The sequence below is a fragment of the Bubalus kerabau genome, chromosome 3 (assembly GCF_029407905.1).
Source record: "Bubalus kerabau isolate K-KA32 ecotype Philippines breed swamp buffalo chromosome 3, PCC_UOA_SB_1v2, whole genome shotgun sequence".
NCBI classification, from domain to species: domain Eukaryota; kingdom Metazoa; phylum Chordata; class Mammalia; order Artiodactyla; family Bovidae; genus Bubalus; species Bubalus kerabau.
This window is the reverse complement of record NC_073626.1, coordinates 42,844,731-42,863,059: the sequence shown is the minus strand read 5'-3', so window position 1 is coordinate 42,863,059 and position 18,329 is coordinate 42,844,731. Positions and strand designations below refer to the sequence as shown.

The 18,329-nt window shown below is 54.4% G+C and overlaps 1 protein-coding gene and 1 long non-coding RNA gene across 4 annotated transcripts in view; one reads left to right on the top strand and one right to left on the bottom strand.

Annotated features, from left to right (window-relative positions):
* SCUBE3 (signal peptide, CUB domain and EGF like domain containing 3) overlaps positions 1-17,214 on the top strand; it is a 32,745-nt gene extending 15,531 nt beyond the window's left edge. Inside the window, exons 4-22 of the mRNA XM_055571632.1 lie at positions 1,129-1,263; positions 2,294-2,419; positions 2,586-2,702; positions 7,161-7,277; positions 8,988-9,110; positions 9,587-9,703; positions 10,188-10,313; positions 10,598-10,714; positions 10,851-10,955; positions 11,245-11,361; positions 11,678-11,836; positions 12,082-12,297; positions 12,644-12,805; positions 13,013-13,180; positions 13,673-13,834; positions 14,255-14,452; positions 14,888-15,040; positions 15,155-15,234; positions 16,907-17,214. Coding sequence (XP_055427607.1) covers positions 1,129-1,263; positions 2,294-2,419; positions 2,586-2,702; positions 7,161-7,277; positions 8,988-9,110; positions 9,587-9,703; positions 10,188-10,313; positions 10,598-10,714; positions 10,851-10,955; positions 11,245-11,361; positions 11,678-11,836; positions 12,082-12,297; positions 12,644-12,805; positions 13,013-13,180; positions 13,673-13,834; positions 14,255-14,452; positions 14,888-15,040; positions 15,155-15,234; positions 16,907-17,056 — 2,648 coding nt within the window. The 3' untranslated portion in view covers positions 17,057-17,214. The remainder of the gene's footprint in view (positions 1-1,128; positions 1,264-2,293; positions 2,420-2,585; positions 2,703-7,160; positions 7,278-8,987; positions 9,111-9,586; positions 9,704-10,187; positions 10,314-10,597; positions 10,715-10,850; positions 10,956-11,244; positions 11,362-11,677; positions 11,837-12,081; positions 12,298-12,643; positions 12,806-13,012; positions 13,181-13,672; positions 13,835-14,254; positions 14,453-14,887; positions 15,041-15,154; positions 15,235-16,906) is intronic.
* Positions 1-18,329, bottom strand: part of LOC129646008 (uncharacterized) — a 36,178-nt gene that overhangs the window by 3,973 nt on the left and 13,876 nt on the right. For all 3 annotated transcript variants that reach the window (XR_008711634.1, XR_008711633.1, XR_008711632.1), the window contains one exon: positions 5,301-5,463. This is a non-coding gene — a long non-coding RNA (uncharacterized LOC129646008). The remainder of the gene's footprint in view (positions 1-5,300; positions 5,464-18,329) is intronic.

Below are 18,329 nucleotides of genomic sequence, written 5' to 3'. Positions count from 1 at the left end.
GGGTTAGGGTTCCGAGTCTTATTAGCCTTTATCTTTTAGGGGAACCCTGTATAAGTCATCCATGCCCTGGGCCTCAGTTTCTCCACCACAAATTGTAGGAAAGAACTTGGCTAGAGTCACAAAATGACCAGGTTGGACTAGAAGGGAGCAAACAGAAGGATGGAATGTAGGACAGGGTAAGAGTAGGAGGACAGGGATGGGGAGAAGTCAGGGGCATAGGAGATGGGACGGGAACAAGGCAAAACCGAGGACACCTCCCTGGCTTTTCCTCCAGGTGCACTCCTCAGCCAGGAGCCTGCTAGGCCTGGGCCCCTCTGCCCTTGGCCAAAGAGTGAAGGACAGGGTCTCAGGGCTCAGCAGAGAGGAGGGGAAGAGAAGGCCCTAAGGAGTCGGATCTCTTTGGAGCTAGAATGGCCCATTTGGGTCCCTCTCCGATGCCTCCTGCACCAAGGAAAATGGAGGATTGTGAACTTGGGAGGGTAGTAAGGCGCATGAGATGGAGTCAGGGCACTGAAGCGGGAGCCCTGGGATGAGCCTGGGGATGGTGATTTGGGGTTGGTAATTAGGGTGTGGCCTGGCAGCTCTTTCCCCATCCCTCTCCGCCAAGCTACCAGACTTTGTTTTGTTAAACCAAAATAGGAGAAAGGCTAGGGAATGTGGCAGCAAGCCCAGGCATGGGAGAAGGGGAGGAAGGACAGGGCCATGGTCCCTCCACAGAAATGGCCCCTGCCCCACAGTGAGTTGAGGCTCACTACCTTTCCCCACCCGCCCCCTCCAACCTCAGCACTGTTGCCAGAGCTCTCCCCGCACACAGAGCCCTGAGTCCCTGGCTGCTTGTCACAACCGCTGCTCACAGGTCTTGCCCCTGACCAACCTCCATCCTTGTCTTCATCTCTGCTCCTCTCGCTCTGCCTCTTTTCCTGATCTCTGCCTTCAGACCCAGTTTCAACAGGTGAGGGAAAGAGAGGCACGTCTTCCCCTGAGTGAGCCATTCTCGCATGTCCCCTCCCCACTCGCCGCCCCCTGAGGGTGGCGGTGGGATGTGAGAACCGCCTGGCTTCCGGCTGGGTGCTGGGTTTCATGGAAGGCCTGGCTGCGCCCGCCTCACCACCCGCCTGTCCCGCGCAGATGTGGACGAGTGTGCCGAGGGCAACGGCGGCTGTCAGCAAAGCTGTGTCAACATGATGGGCAGCTACGAGTGCCACTGCCGGGAAGGCTTCTTCCTCAGCGACAACCAGCACACCTGCATCCAGCGGCCGGAAGGTCAGCCTCTGGCCGGGGCAGGGGGCCCGGCCCCGAATGCCCGTGCTTCTCTCTCCATCTGCTCAGGAGCCCTCCCTCAGTCCCCCCAGGTCTACCCTCTGCTGCTCCTTTTGTCCCTGAACCCAGTCATATCCTGAGGGTTCTGTGGACAGATACTCTGGGTTAGAGTGAAGTCTGGGAGAATTCATCTGGGGCTGGGGGTCACGGTGGGATAGAGGCTACCCTGGGACATCCTCTGTGTCCAGATCTAAGGTGGGTTTGCGCCTCACTGTAGAGCACTGACTAGAAAGTTCACTTGGGCTTTTCCATAAGATGGTACAGAAAGACCCGAATGAACTTTTTGCCAAGCCCGACAGATGGCCGAACCCTAAACCGAGGTCACCTGTCCTTGCCTGTGCCTCAAGTCTTGGGCTGGACTGGAGCGTCAGGCGGGAACATGGGGGCACGTGTTGTCTGTTTCTGTGACTCCACCCTCACCCTCACACCCCTGCCCACCCCCAAGGGCAAAGACTAAGCCTAATTCATCTTTGTATCCCCAAAACCTAATATACTGCCCTGCTTGTAGTAGGAGCTTAATAAATATTTGTTGAATAAAATATATAATAATGACCCTTGCCAATTACTCCTCACTCACATGATAAATGTTATTTATCTTCTTCCTAGTTTGACTGTAAACTCTTTGAGAAAGGAGATCATGTCTTATATATTTCTGGGTCCCTCCTATATCTACCCAGTATAAGCACAGTGCTTTGCAACTATTAGACACTATTTTTTAGTTGCTTGAAGGAGAGGGTGATCATGTAGAGTTTAGGGGGCCTGGATGTATCATTCAGAATAGCTGTGAGCTCTGCTCATTAGCACCGGCTCTGTGGCCAGGACAGGGGACCTGTGAGGGGGAGAGTCAGTCTCTGTGCTGCAGCCTCCGTGAAGCTGTCCCAGTTCCTGAGGCTCAAGGCTTCCCTTCTAGTCTCTCCTCCCCTAGGTGCCCAGGAGCACAGCACATTCACCCCGCCCTCCTCTTCCCTTTTAGAAGGAATGAACTGCATGAACAAGAACCATGGCTGTGCTCACATCTGCCGGGAGACACCCAAAGGGGGTATTGCCTGTGAATGCCGCCCTGGCTTCGAGCTCACCAAGAACCAACGGGACTGTAAATGTGAGATGACTGGGATGGCTGTGGGGGAGGAGGGGCATGGGGCCTCGGCAGCAGCAGTGGGACCGGCGCGCAGGAGAGGCAGCTAGCTTCGAGGGCCAGTTTCTGCATTACGGAGAGCCGGAGTGCCCGGGGGAGGCGAGCTGACAGGCCTGCCCTCTCTGCGCAGTGACCTGCAACTATGGCAACGGTGGCTGCCAGCACACGTGCGACGACACGGAGCAGGGGCCCCGGTGCGGCTGCCACGTCAAGTTTGTGCTCCACACCGACGGGAAGACGTGCATTGGTGGGTGAGGCCAGTGGAGAACTCAGTCCACTTGCAATGGGGGCGGGGGTGAGGGCCCTGGGGAACCAGGGGAGGGGGGAGCACCGAGGTGGGGCTCAGCTGCTGAGCACAGGCGCACTGGGGAGGGGGCTGAAGCCCCCAGACAGTGGCAGGTCTAGTGAGAGTGAAGGGCTCACCCAACCTTCCTCCTCTCCCCACCCCTTGGTTCTGCACTGCGCCCCCCACCCCCACCCCCCGGGAGCCTCGCCGTCCTCTTAATGCAGGATGAAGTGTTGACAGGTTGGGAACTATCAGCTGAGGTGCTTGCTGACCCCAGGCTGTGCTCGAGAAGGGGGAGAAAAGGTGGGGCAGTCGGTGAATTAAGCCTGACCAGAGGCCCTGGTTGCGTTGTGTGGTGAGATGCGAGCTGTCACAGCCCACCGTCCACACTCAAGGGTGGGACAGAGTGCCCTTTCCTGGGACAAGATGAGTGGGGTTGCCTGGCTCCAGTGTCTTCCTCTTTCTTCTGTCTCTCCTTGCTCTCCTCCTACAAATCTCCTTTCCAGTCCTCCCCACTAGGCCCCCATGTTCTCCTCTCTCCTCCATATTCCAGTGGAGCTCGGCTTGGGGTCCTCCCATTTCTTCCCCAACTCTAGAATCCCACCCTCTCACCCTGACTTGGTTTTCTTAATACCTGGACCCCTTTTCCTGAATTCCTAGGCCTTACCTCACATATCTTTAGGTCCATAGATGAGTTCAGTTTTTTGATTCCTAATTCCCTAAATCTTCAGGGGTTTTTGTGTGTGTGTGTGTGAAGGCCAATTACTATGTGCTTACAGAATGCTGAGAAAGATGATGGGACAAGGTGTCCCCTTGGCAAAGTGGAAATGAAAGTAGAGAGTCTGGGCAGGGGAAAGGCTGTGTCTTGGGCTGGGCAGAGGCAAGCTTGTCCTGTGGGCATGGGTGTTTATGAATGGCCATTCATCTCATGGGCTGCAACATGCTAGGGATGGGAAGGTGTGAACACAGTCATTTGGTGTGTTTATCAGAGACAAGACATTCTGTTTCAGAACCAGACTGTCTTCCAGCTCACTCTAGAAACCCCTCTGTCTCTGCAGAGAGCACTCCTTTCCCCCCAGACACAAGGACTGAGCAGGTGGGGCTCTTCAAGGCCTCCCTCATGTACCTGCTCCAGAGACTTGCACACACAGTTCCCAAGTTCCTTAAACTCTCTCTTACTACATGTTTCCCTCTAAACTAACTCTCTTAAATCTTGGAACATTTTCGGGTCCTCATGTTGCCTTCTTGAGGCTGGTTTGTTCCAGCTCCATTCATTTTTTCCCTCCTAAGTCTAATTCTTCTGCTTTCAAACCTCCTGCGATGCCCTGGACGCACTTACATACCCTTAGAGACTCCCAGAAGAAACTGCATGCAGCCCCCCAAAAAAGCTGCATGTGTCACGACGGGGCTGTGGATGGGAGGCCGGTCCCTCTCTGATGTTCTCTCTGTTTAGAGAGACCCGGGCATGGCTGCTTTGAACATACTCCCATTAAGCTTGAGCTCTGCTATAATGCAAGACCCATCCACCCTCTGGGCCATGGCCAAGTGAGGCAGAAGAGAGCAAATGAGGCTGTTCTAAGGTTCTATATCTTTTTCAAGTTCCTCTCCCTCTTCTCCAGAAGAACTTATTTTACCTTGACCTGTATCTCATTTTTCTCCCCAGCCCTGGTAGGAGGAAATGCCATCATTTGAGGCCATCGGGACGTTCAGATTTAGTGGGGAGACTGAGAGGGCAGTAGTTTAGCAGTAAGGGTGGGCGCCCTCTGGGATTTGGGATTCAGCAGCTTGTAAGACTTGAGGTTGCATCCCAGCTCTGCCTCTGGCATGCTGTGTAGTACTGGGACCATGACTGCCCCTCCCCGAGACTCCGTTTCCCACCAGTTGCTTGGTGGGAGCCTGGCTTCTTTGAGGGTACCAGGCAGGGCGAGGCTGGGGAATGAAGTGTAGGAATCTCAGAGCTCATCATTCGGGGCCAGTGGTTTGGGCCTGCAGGGCGGAGGAGGAGGGTGGGAGGGGGTTGGGGCGCAGAGGGCCACAATAGCTCTGCCCAGCATCTAAACAGCTTTTTTACAATGTCAAACAGGGGAAAGGCGGCTAGAGCAGCACGTCCCCCCTCAGGCCGTTTCTAATGGTAAATATGTCTGCTCTCTCCGCTTGCTCTCACTGGCTTGCTAGGGGAAGGGCTAACCCGCTGGGGCTCCCACTAACCGCATGCCCACTGGGCCCAGCCTGACTGGGCTCCCCGGCAGCCTGAGCGCTGGGCCCATCGAGTGACAGGAACCTGGGTCCCCAGGAGCTGGCCCAGAAGCCTTCGTGTTGGTTTCCTTTCTGTGATGCGGCCACTCTCCTCTCCTTCCTCTCACGTTCCTTTGTCCCACCTTCTTCCTCACCCAGCTTCTAACACCTCCCCACTTCCCAACTCTCTGCCCCCACCCTCCTTCTACACAAGAAGACTGCGCCAGCTCCACGTAGCCAGCATGCCCACAGTGCCACCCGAGATCAGGGTGGGATAGCATTAGGCCCCATCCCCTCCTTAGGGTCTCTTTCTTGGGTTCTTACCCATGTTAGCTCACAGGCCCAGCACCTCTCGTCCTTCTCTCCCACCATAACGGTTCAGTACACGACATTTGAGTTCAGACAGAGCTTGAGTCCTGGCTCTGCCACCTTCTAAGTGTGCCTCCTTAAGCAAGCTCCTTTCCTCTCTGGTCCTCAGCTTACTCATCTATAAAAGAGGGAGAATGAGAGTCCTCTCTCAGTGTTCCTGCGATGATGGAGATAGTGCACTAGAGCGTCTACTAAGTGCCTGACACAGAACAAGCACAGATTAAACCATGATTTTAATGCACGACCTGAGGAGCAAAGGTTTGAGGCAGCCAGAGAGGCCACTCTGGAGAGCTCTACCCTGGGGTGGCGTGCAGGTTTGCCCAGCTTCCTGTCCAGCCTGGGATGATCTGCTCCCCACCGGGGACCCCCCAGAATTGACTAGACTTGGTGCAGGATCTCTGTTCCCCTCTCCCTGCTCCAGGGCTTAGAGGGCTTTAATGCTAAGAACACTCTTGTAGGGGTGGCTGGGCTTGGAACCTGAAGTCAGGGTTCCCTCTCAGGTTCCTCCCATGGTCTTGGAAACCTAAGGAGACTTAGGTGGGAGTGGCACACAGGAGATCCCATTGGGACCAGGGCATCTACCACCCAAGATAGAGGTGGGCTTTTTCTGAGCCCTTGCTTTGCTCTTCTCCTCAGTGACGTGGGTTGGGCCTGAGTTTCAGGAGTCAGAGATTAGAAATGACAACGCTCTCCAGTGCTTTTCTCACTCAGTTCTCTTGATTCTGAGATCCTCTCTTCTCTCTTCCACAGCAGAAGCCTCTTATCTCTCTAATGGGAGAATTCTAAGCCCGTGCCCCACCACCCCCCCACCCCCGAGGATGACCCACACCTCCCTCACAGCCCCTGTGTCAGGGCCTTGCACTTTTTGAGCTGATGTTTTGTTTTTTTTTTTTTTTCCTGGGCTCATCTCACTCTCCTGAGCTGCAGTTTAAACCTATTTTTCTCCTGCTCTGAATTCAGAAAATAGGAAGTGTGGCCCATCTATATTCCCCCCAACTCCAACCTCTCAGCAAAGGGAAAGCTTCAGTCAAGAGGGGAGCAACAGAAGAGAGGCTCTGAGGTTCTCTAACTCTCTCACTTACTTTCTTATGTCCTTCCTTCCCCTCTGGCTTCTTCTCCTTTTGCCTCTTCCCCTTGCCTAGACAGTATCTCCCCATTAGGAAAGTAAAATAACAACAGCCAGCTTATCTCTATCTGGAACTAAGAGGACTCGGGAGGAGTTGGAGGTAGCCAGGAAGGGGCTGGGGAATGATGGAGTAGGAGCTGTCTCCTCTGGGATCTTTCTTAAGCTAGCTGAGCAGAGAGGAAGGGGAAGATGAATTGATGGTCATCTCTCAGCTGTCTTAGGAATCACCAGGCTCACTCTCCTCAAGACTGTCCCACCGTGACCCCACCCGCCAACAAGACAGTGGGGGGAAAGAGGAGGAAACTCCTGTAGCCCCTTCCTGTTTGCTCCCTGGCAGTGAGCACCACCCTTACGTAGCTTTCCCTCCCTGCACCCTCCCCTCTCCGCCTCCTCCGCCCTCAGCACATTCCTGCCTGACAGCTCTGGCTTGTACCTGCCTCACCGCTGTCCACCTTGTTTCAATCAAGTAGGGGGCAGGGAAGTGGACTGCTTGGCTGCACTTGTGAGGGGCTGGGGGCTGGGAGCGATGGGAGGAAGGGGGCTGGGAGCCTCCACTTGATGCTCCTTCCGCAGCGCAGGGAGGCAGCCGGGGCCTCCTCTTGGGCCTCTGCGCCCCTCCTCTGCCCTCTCCTCTGGGACTCCTCCATGCCGATAGCCAGGTGACCATCCCCCACCTCCCTCCTAAACAGAGACCTGTGCTGTCAACAACGGGGGCTGTGACAGCAAGTGCCATGATGCAGCGACGGGCGTCCACTGCAGCTGCCCTGTGGGCTTCATGCTGCAGCCAGACAGGAAGACCTGCAAAGGTAAGGGTTTTCAGAGGACAGGAGTGTAAAGATAAGGAGCTAAGACTGCGACCAGAGACAGGATACCTCATTGCGGGACCTCCTCAACCCCCGCAAGTTATCCTGACTCTAAAGAACTGAGGCTGTGACAAAGGCTTGTCTCCTGTCTGCCTTCCCCATCTCAGTCCAAGGGGCACCAAAGTCCAGCCAGTTCCTTAGTGCCCCTGCCCCGCTTTGTTTTCCTTCCTCTCGTTCCTATTCTCCCTGCGGGTCCCTAACCCTCTTGGTTAATGAACATGCTGTTCACGTTTGTTCCTGAGTCTAGAAGGGTGTTTGCGCCCTGATTATGTATGCACAAGGTGACAAGTGTGTTCCTTCTTAGCCCACAGTCCCCAGACCTTCCCCGTGGAAAGGCTCTCCTGATCAGAGGGAGATTAGGGGAGCAGGTAGGAGCACTGACACTAGAGCCTGCCTCCCTGGCTCCAGATTCCAGCTCGGCCTCTTATTAGCTCTGTGATCCTGGGCTAGCTCTTTAGTATCTCTGTGCCTCAGTTTCACCACAGTAAAGGTTCAGTGCCTCACAGAAATGCTACAAGGATTAAACGAGTTACATATCAACTATCAACTATATGTAAAGTCTTAGGAGAGTGCCTGGCAAACGGTAACAGTGTGTTAGCTACTATTATGATAGAGTTTCCCACACTGTCCATTCTATTTCCCTTTCCTTTTGATGAGCCCGCTTTAGGGGAAAGGCACAACAGGGGAGGAAAACGGGAGGATGGCCCTACTGAAAATACGATTCATCAGGTCTGTGTCCCTCGGTCGCAAGGTGGAGGGACTGGAGCAAGGCCGGGCGTGCTCTTTGTGCCTCTCGGCCCAGCAGCTGGCAAACAGACCAGGGAGGAGGCTGGGGCCGGGCTGGGGCGGGGGTGTATGTGGCTGGGGCAGCAGGTCAGACAGCCAGAGTTGAGAAGTTTGCTGCTAGGAAGGACTGCTGACAGGTATGCTGAGAGTAAAGTGCAAGACTGCCCTCTCTGCCCCCTCCCCCAAGTCAGGGTGAGTAGCCTGGGTCCTGTCTGCCACCAGCTTGGGGAACTTGACCTCAGGAAGGAAGCCACTCACGCGCCCCCTCCTTCCCTTCCCTTCCCAGTGCTGAAAGCTGCCTTGGGCCTGAGTCTCTCCAGACCTCCCCAGTCCAGCCCCCTGCCTGGCCCCCACCCTCCCCCAGCAGCTCCCCAGCCTCACTGGCTTTCCTGGAGGTCCTCCCGCCTGGCCTCTCTTCCAGCTCCTCCTCTCTGATGCGCTGCCCCTTTGGGTCTCCACTTCTTTGCCGCCCCCACCCCCGAAGTCTCTTACGACAGGCAGGAAAGGGATAAATCCTGTCCACCAGCGTTTTTGGAGAGGGGCCATCAGTGGCAGAATGAGGGGCAGAGACTAGCCCTGTGGTCAGATGCCCACCTACTTCTAGGCCACTCCCTGAGGGTCTGACACTGGTTCCCATCTCTCCTGTTCTAAGAGGACTCAGACCCAAGAAACAAGGTGTTAACTAATGGCCACAGATATCCTGAAGAGGGAAGAAACAGAGATGGGAGAGAAAAAAGAGAGTCAGCAGAGGCAGACCCAGGGCTCTCCTTGATGTTCCCATCTCTGTGAGGGAGGGAGGGTCTTGTCTCCTCATTTGTCCCTAGTCTTCAGTATTACCTTTGGTTCTGTTTTGTCCTGCTTCCCTAGACATAGATGAGTGCCGCTTGAACAACGGGGGCTGTGACCACATTTGCCGCAACACAGTGGGCAGCTTCGAATGCAGCTGCAAGAAGGGCTATAAGCTTCTCATCAACGAGAGGAACTGCCAGGGTGAGCAGACCTGGGCCAAGGGAGAAGCCTCTGGAGAGTTTCTAGAATAGGAGAGCTTCAAAGAGGCCAGAGGGCCAGAGTCTGAGGGGAGTCTCCATAGGCAGTGTCATGCTGTGACCTAGCAAACATGCTCCTTCCTCTTGGCAAACCAGCCCTTCTGGGGCACATGGCTCGACAAGGAGGGAGAGTGGATTTCACCCCAGTTCACATCCTTGGCAGGATCTGACCAGCCTAACCACACATGGTGGCCCTAATCCACAGGCACAGATCTCAAAGTTCCTGACTCCAAGTGGAGGGGCCTAGGGGAGTGGGTAGGCATTGCTGAGTCACTGATCTTAGGGCTGGGCCAGAGGTAGGAACTCTTCAGTTTGAGGAAGAGAGCCAAGGCCCCTCCCCGGGGCCCTTCACCTGAATAGGAATCACAGGGTCAAGTGGCCCCAAGACAGATGCAGTGGCTTGAAACCTTGCTCTTCCAGATATAGATGAGTGTTCCTTTGATCGGACCTGTGACCACATCTGTGTGAACACGCCAGGGAGCTTCCAGTGCCTCTGCCGTCATGGCTACCTCCTGTATGGCGTCACCCACTGTGGGGGTAAGCTGGCACCTTTGACCCTCAGCCCCTCACCTCCTCGCCTTTCAGCTGAACACACCCGAGGTGGCTTGCGTCTGTGGGTGGTCCCCAGGTGCATGTGCCATGCCTACATCCATCATGAGGAAATGGGAGAAGTGAAGACAGTGGAGACACTGGGGTATCAGGGAACAGCATCCTGTTTCCAAAATTTCTATCTCCCATCCCCATCACTGTCCCTTGACTCCCATCCTCAGCCCCCAGATTACAACTCCTCTGCTAGGTAGGCATGGAAAGCTTTAAAAACTTTGGTAGCTTGGCCCCTTCTTAATCCTTCTTTGGACTGAGAACAGAGACCAGGGAAGAAGGTCTTAGGTTTGAACTCTTCTCAGACTGGGAATCATCTTAGGGTACCTGGAACTCTAACCAAAGGCCCCCCACTCACTGCCCACGTCCTGGCTCCTGCTTCCCCCATTGTTTGTCTGTGTCTCCCGCCTCCTTCCCCCAGATGTGGATGAGTGCAGCATCAACCGGGGAGGCTGCCGCTTTGGCTGCATCAACACTCCTGGCAGCTACCAGTGTACCTGCCCCGCAGGCCAAGGCCGGCTGCACTGGAACGGGAAAGACTGCACAGGTGGGCGGCGCCCTCTGCTGGCGGAAGCTTGCACTGCAGTTTCAGGGTAGGGGGTCGCTGGGGTCCTGGAAATCGTGGAGTTAGGGTATGAAGGAGTAGGGGATGGAGAATGTAGCCATTTGAGACATGGAGTTCCTGGTAAATAACTCCTTCGTCCATTTCCATGTATAACTGCAATTCTGCATGTAGCTCATTCTCTTCCTCCAATTACACACCTGACTGACAGGCTAGAGCGGGTAGGAGAGGAAGAGCCTCTCTTCCTCAGGCTTCTCTCCCCTTCTTAGAGCCAGTGAAGTGTCAAAGTAGTCCTGGTGCCTCAAAAGCCATGCTCAGCTGCAACCGGTCTGGGAAGAAGGACACCTGTGCCCTGACCTGCCCGTCCCGGGCCCGGTTTTTGCCAGGTACATAGAGGAGGTTGCTGGAGGGCTGGCAGGGAGGAAGACTGGCTGTTTAGGCAGCTCCTCTGCTCCCCTTGGGTTCCGTCAGCCAGTGAGGGGCAGGGGGCAGGTCAGAGTGGTGACAGCCCCCTTCTCTCAGAGTCTGAGAATGGCTTCACAGTGAGCTGTGGCATCCCCAGCCCCAGGGCTGCTCCAGCCCGAGCTAGCCATGCCGGGAACAGCACGAACTCCAACCACTGCCATGGTGAGCACCAGCCCAGATGCCTTGTCTCAAGCTACTCTCTGGCTTATTAACCCCAATTTCCCTTCCTTATTAATCCTCCTGGCCTTACTTTTTCCTGGATCCCCTTCTTTACTCTGTATTTGTCCAGCCCTGCTGCCTTGCTCCCTCTGCCCTTGACATCTGATGCTCTTGGCTTTAGTAACCCCTCTCCTCCAGCCAAGACCCCGGCCCCAGCTTCCCAATACCCTCTATAGCCGCCCCCACCCTCACGGGGCCCCCAGGCTGTGCTGAGCTTCTGCCATCCCTCTAGAGGCTGCAGTGCTGACGGTTAAACAGCGGGCTTCCTTCAAGATCAAAGACGCCAAGTGCCATTTGCACCTGCGAAACAAAGGCAAAACGGAAGAGACCAGCAGAATCACGGGGCCAGGTCTGGACTGGGGACCCTACTCCAGTGGGCTATCTGGCCACCAAACCCTTCCCACCCCTCAACTCCTCAGCTTAGTGAGAGCTCCAAAAACCCACTGACACCCTGAATTCTGGACAGAGCAGGGGAAGAAGTGGTTGCACGCATAGGGTCCAAGGAAGTCCTAGGATGTTCCCCACAAACTAATTACTATCCTAGACTAAAAGGACAGTCAAAGATCTGGTCAGATCTGTCTGGGTTGGGATGGAAAAATGAAAGCCAGGAGTGAGAACACTGTCTCCAGGGGGTACCCCTGAGGTTGACTAGGCCTCTTCCCTAGGTGGCGCCCCCTGCTCTGACTGCCAGGTCACCTTCATCCACCTCAAATGTGACTCCTCTCGGAAGGGCAAGGGCCGGCGCGCCCGGACCCCTCCAGGCAAAGAAGTCACTCGGCTCACTCTGGAACTGGAGGCAGAAGTCAGGGCCGAAGAGACCACAGGTGGGACTGGGGACACCGTTGGGAGGAGAATGGAAAGGGGAGGGCAAAGGTGGGCAAACAGCAGGTCTCGGCAGCAAAGGGAAAGGGCAGAGCCTGTCAAAGGGCAGAGCCTGCCTAAAGCTAAGTCGAGGACCCGGTCCCTCTCCCCAAGCCCCTCCTAGCTCCTCGCTTTGCTGCCTCGCCCTCCTGCTCACAACCACTCTCTTTCTCTTTCTTCTCCAACTCATAACACCATCCATCACCAGCTGGCTGTGGGCTGCCCTGCCTCCGACAGCGGATGGAACGGCGGCTAAAAGGATCCTTGAAGATGCTTAGAAAGTCCATCAACCAGGACCGCTTCCTACTGCGCCTGGCAGGCCTTGATTATGAGTTGGCCCACAAGCCAGGCCCAGCAGCTGGGGAGCGAGTTGAACCAGTGGAGGCCTGTAGGCCTGGGCAGCACCGCTCTGGGGCCAAGTGTGGTAAGGGAGCTTGCTGGGGAGCAGGGGAGTAGGGAAGTAGGGAAGGCTCAGCTTGGGTCTGGTTCAGAGCAGGACACTTTACATCTCTCAAGGTGTGAGGCAGCCAAGACCCTCCTGCCCATCATCTTCCCCTCCTTGGTCCCAGACTGAGATCTAGAGGGCCATCATATGGAGCTACCAACCCTCCTGCACATGGCTTTGGCCCCTGAGCCTCCCCAGCAGGATTCTGTCTGATCCCAGACCAAGAGGTTCTCCTTGAATCTGGGGGAGAGGGAAGGGGAGCCCCAGACCCGGGTGGTGGGAAATAGGTGGGGGTGGGTGGCTAGCGCGGCCGACTCTCCCTCAGTCAGCTGCCCGCAGGGAACGTATTACCACGGCCAGACGGAGCAGTGTGTGCCATGCCCAGCGGGCACCTTCCAGGAGAGAGAAGGGCAGCTCTCCTGCGACCTTTGCCCTGGGAGTGATGCCCACGGGCCTCTTGGAGCCACCAACGTCACCACATGTGCAGGTGCCAGGGGAACAAACAATACAGAGTGGGGTAGGGTGGGCACTGGGACGCCCATGGGCATGGGACTTCCCAAGGGCAGGCCCAGGCTCCAGGCCACTCTCCTCGTCAACATCCTATTTGTGTGTGCCTCTGTCCCCTGAGACTGGGTGACCCTGTGGGGATAACCAGGACCACCCCCATCAGAGTTGGGCCCTTGGCTCATTGCAGGTCAGTGCTCACCTGGCCAACACTCTGCAGATGGGTTCAAGCCCTGCCAGCCGTGCCCACGTGGCACCTACCAACCTGAAGCAGGACGGACCCTGTGCTTCCCATGCGGTGGGGGCCTCACCACTAAGCATGAGGGAGCCATCTCCTTCCAAGACTGTGACACCAAAGGTGAGTGGGCTGCTCACCCTGGTAGGATCCCCAGCCCCAACTACCTCCCACACTCTCTCCAGGTCCCCAGAGTAGACCCAAGTATGCTGCCCTACCATCTTCCCCAAACCACTAAAGGCCCAGCTGCATGACCAACCCCACCATCCTACTCACAGGACGCATCCTGGCCCTCCAGCAGTCCTAAGCCTAGGAACTGGGGAAAGAGTAACAGCTCCACTTAGTCCTCTGCTTTGGGAGTGGCGCCACCTCTCCTCAAAGCTGCAAATGAGTTTCTCTGCAGGTGCTCAGCGCCCGAGAGAACAGGCTGACACTGACCAACCGCGCTGGCTAGTTTGTGTCCTCCTGGGCCTAAATTCTGGCGTGACTAGGGAAGGTTGGGACTCCAGAAGGAACTCGGGTGTCTTTTGTTTATTCTTTATGATGAACGTGTCCCTGCCCCAGAATTCCTGCTGGCCTGCCATCTTAACCCCTGCTCCTCCCCCCTGCCTGCAGTCCAGTGCTCCCCTGGGCACTACTACAACACCAGCATCCACCGCTGTATCCGCTGTGCCATGGGCTCCTATCAGCCTGACTTCCGTCAGAACTTCTGTACCCGCTGTCCAGGAAACACAAGCACTGACTTTGATGGCTCCACCAGTGTGACCCAGTGCAAGAGTATGTGGCAGGCCAGGCTGTGGAAAATGAGGCGGAGAGGCCTGGGAGCAGTGGGCATGGGAAGAGGTGGGAGGTGGGCAGGGTAGTGAACTGCAGGGAGCAGGGCTGGGGGTTGGCTAGGCAGGCAAGTCCCACCCTCCCTCTCTCCCCAGCCCACCTACACTCAAGGCCTGTTGTTGGGCTGGGCCCTGAAGCGCCCTCTCCCTGCAGGGGAAGGAGACAGGTAGGAGGGAGGTACGGACAGGTAAAGTGAGGCAAGAAGGTACTAAAAGGGCAGGAAGGAAAGGGGAACCCAGAACTTGGAGGAGATGATGAACTCCATGTGTCTGAATTCCACTTCAGAACTCTTCAATTTCCCCAACCTGTTTACCCACTGACTTCCCTTTTCTTTCTTGCTTTGTCCACTGGGCTTGGCTACAGATCGCCAGTGTGGTGGGGAGCTGGGTGAGTTCACTGGCTATATCGAGTCCCCCAACTACCCAGGCAACTACCCAGCTGGTGTGGAGTGCGTGTGGAACATCAACCCCCCACCCAAGCGCAAGATTCTTATCGTGGTACCCGAGATCTTCCTGCCATCTGAGGATGAGTGTGGGGACGTCCTCGTCATGAGAAAGAACTGTGGGTGGCTGCAGAGCTGGGCCAGGGAAGTGGGGGAGAGAGAGAGAGAAAATTGGTGGTGGAAGAATTGGGGCAATGATGAGTAAGGCCTTGGGAGCAAAGGAAAATAGCAATGAATGCTACATGTCCAATGGAGGGCAGAGTTAAGAAAGCCAGCTTTGGGAGTAGAATTTCAATAGTGTTACATGTGTTACTTTCCTATTCTAGAATTTTTACAGCTCCATTCATTTAAATGTTAAACTTTTCACACTGTGTGAGTGCCTGGGTGTCAAAGAACAGGCCGAAGGCAGTGAGAAAGGCTATGTGTATGGGTGTAAGGAGGGGGCTGGGGGAGCTACGCATATGAGGGAGGGCCTCTGTCAGCCTGAGTCCTCGCTCTAGGAGGACTTGGGGAGCTTGCCTGGCTCTCTCCTGACCTGCTGCTTACCTTCCCAGCCTCCCCATCCTCCATTACCACCTATGAGACCTGCCAGACCTACGAGCGCCCCATCGCCTTCACAGCCCGCTCCAGGAAGCTCTGGATCAACTTCAAGACAAGTGAAGCCAACAGTGCCCGTGGCTTCCAGATCCCCTATGTTACCTACGATGGTGAGCAAAGGCAGGAGAGCCAGGGAGGTGGGTGAGGAAGGGGAGGTTCCGGGGTCTCAAAGGGAGGAGGAAGAGTTCTCATGCACGGGCCCTTCCCCTTCATGGACTTTGCAGAGGACTACGAGCAGCTGGTAGAAGACATTGTTCGAGATGGCCGGCTCTATGCATCTGAAAACCACCAGGAAATTTTAAAGGCAAGTGAATATTAACAATAAGGACAGCCAGTGTTTAATGAGTATGTAACAATGGGCAGGCAATATGCTAAGTGCTTACTTGAATATTCTCTTTGATATACACAACAGTTCTATGGAGTAGGTACTTTCATCATTCCTAATAAAAAGCCTTTCATCTTTACCAATGAGAAAGCTCAGGCACAGAGAATTATAGACCGCGCCCCAGGGGTAAAGCTGGAATTTGAGCCCGGACCCATCTGACTGCAGCGTCAGCCATACTATCTTACACTCTGGGGGAAGAGAACGGGAAGATGAGATGAAATGTCCTCTGCCTCTTCCACCAAGAAATATATGGAAAATAAGGTTTAGAAAGATGCTTTTGGGATTTCCCTGGCAGGGAGCTCCCTCCTCAGTTCCCAGAGAAAAACAGTGCTCCTGTACAGCGTTTCTCAGGGTTAATTCAGTATAGACCTCTTTTAAAGGAAAAGAAATGTTTCCAACATTGAAGGGTGGTCTGGATACTCAGGTCCATGGATCCCAGTTTGAGAATGTCTTACTGAAGAAACTATAGTCCTAGTCACAGTATTATCCTTCATAAACTATCAATGCAAAAAATGTTATTTTATGATAAATAATTTTTTATTATTATCAAAATAAGACACAATGACAAAAATCTCCTAGAACTGGTTGACTGCAAAGAATATCTCAGCAATGCTTCTCAAAAATTTTTAGAGCATCTGAATCCTTATTTCAAATGTGCTGTGAACTCCAGTGCATAAAGTTGAGGTACCATTTTGATTAAAGTGGAGATGAGAGGCTGGAAGCTCCACCTCCTGTTTTAAAAAATCTCCTGATGCAATGTGAAGAACACTAGCCCAAAAGCCAGAAGAGCTGAGTCCTAATGCACAGTGCTTGGCACCCAGTAGGCTCTCCACACATCATACTGCTGTTTCAGACAGGTGGTCAGGAAAGGCCTCTGAGAAGGGACCTGAATGAGGTAAAAGGCTACCTATTAGAAGATCAAGAGAGGATCATTCCAAACTCAGGAGCATGGGAGTCATACAGCATGTTCAAGAACCTTGAGGCCAGTGTGGCTCAGCAAAGCAAGGAAGAATCAAGGGGGGATACGGGAAAGACAACGGGGCACAGATCACATCCCATCGATGGGGCATGCCAGCTTTGCTGAGTCATAAAGAACCCAGAGAAGTTTTTAGAATAGAAAAAGGGCATGATCTAATTAAAAAACAAAAGTCATTCTGCTGCTCCTGGGGATAGGGAGGGAGAACAGTCTGTAGAAGGACAAAAGTAGGTGGAAGTATGGCGACCAGTTAGGAGGCTATTGCCAAATGAAATGATGGTCCTGGACAGGGTGGTAGCTGTGGAGATAGTGAGAAGTGGTCAGACCCCGGATATATATTTTAAAGGTAGAATCAACAGGTTTTGCTGTGGTTGTGAGTGAGAGAGAGGAGTCAAGGATGGCTCCAAAGACTGAGACTAAGCAATGGAAAGATGGAGCTGCCACTGACTTGAGTTGTAGAATTCTAAGGAGCAACAGATGGTGGGAGGGGATCCATAGTTCACTTTTGGATGTGCCTATTAGGCATCAAGAGGGACTGCTGCTGGGTGGAGGCCAGTGGTCCTCTTTCCCATCACTGACATTGATGCTGATATTGCCACTTGCCATCCTCTGCAGGACAAGAAGCTCATTAAGGCCTTCTTCGAGGTGTTGGCCCACCCCCAGAACTACTTCAAGTACACAGAAAAGCACAAGGAGATGCTGCCAAAATCCTTCATCAAGCTGCTCCGCTCCAAAGTTTCCAGCTTCCTGAGGCCCTACAAATAGTGCCCCTAGGCCCATGACCCAGGTTTTGAAGCCCCCAGACTCTTTAGCCTTCAGAGCCAGCAGCCCCCTCCCTCAGATGAGGGACTCCTTCTGATCTCTCTTTTTGGAGAGGAAAAAAAATCTCCATATAGACTAAGCGCTCTCCCTTTCTGTTCCTCTAGCTTCCTTTCCTTGTCTCCTTTAGCCTCGCTCTTTCTCTGTACTTTCTCACTTCCTACATGCTCCTGGAAAAGCCATCCAGTGCTGGCTCTGTTCTCCCGAGGGGTGGAGGGATGGTATCCCACTCCCCTCCCTAGCCACACTGCCCAGTTCACCAGCCCATATCCTCAGCCCTGTCAGCTTGGAAGGGTGCTCAAGGCCCACAGAGGAAGTGGGTCTACTGGGGGAAGGGGAGGAGGGGCTTCTGCTGTTAGAGGTTGTGCCTTGCGAGTCAGGAGCCAAAATGTCCCCTGACTGTGCCCTCCCAGGGATATTCTAACAGCCCAGGGCTCTGCCGAAGAAGCCTTTGACTTAGAGGCTTAATGTCAGCACTCATCCTCTGGGACGCCTGATTTGAGCCCTGGACCGCCCACACAGCCAACTTCCCTGTCTCTGTGCAGCTCCTCTCCTTCTTGGCCCGTGTCTGCCTGGGGTCCAATCCCTGAGGGCTTACAAAAGGCCCACACTACTGGCTAGTGGACACCAACTGAATGAAGAAGAGCAGCAGGAATTACCATGTTGAATATGCGGCTGTTGCTCCTCAGACAAAGACTCTCTCTGCAGGACAGAAACCAAGTTTTCAAGCATCGCCCAAAAAAGAAAACAAAAAGAAAATGTGTCCTTTAAAGGACTAGACTACAGACCAATTGGAAGCCAGCCTCAAACACTAATCCCTTTTCTTACTTGTCTTCCCTGGCCCAGCCATTCCCTTACTCCCACCTGAGTGCTCCCTGGGGGAGCCCCACTCCTCATGCTGAGTGTTGCCCTTAAAGAAACATGACTGCTGACCAAAAGCCAGTCTGGGCCTTGCCCCCAGAGTTGTCTTTCCCCTGCAGTCCTGGATGGCTTGTGGGCTCCACCAAAGAGGACCCCGCTCTGTAGCCAGCCCAGAGCCACCTACCTCTGGCCCCAGGCCATGGGCAGCAAGAGGAATGTGTGCACTTGGAGAGCCTTCTGCCCACCTTGTCCACATCTAATAAGTGCAATCATTTTGAGTCTTTCTATGTTGACTAGAGGGAGGGGTTTTTGTTTTCTGGTCTTGTTTTTTGTTTTTGTTTCTTTCTCCTCTATTAGA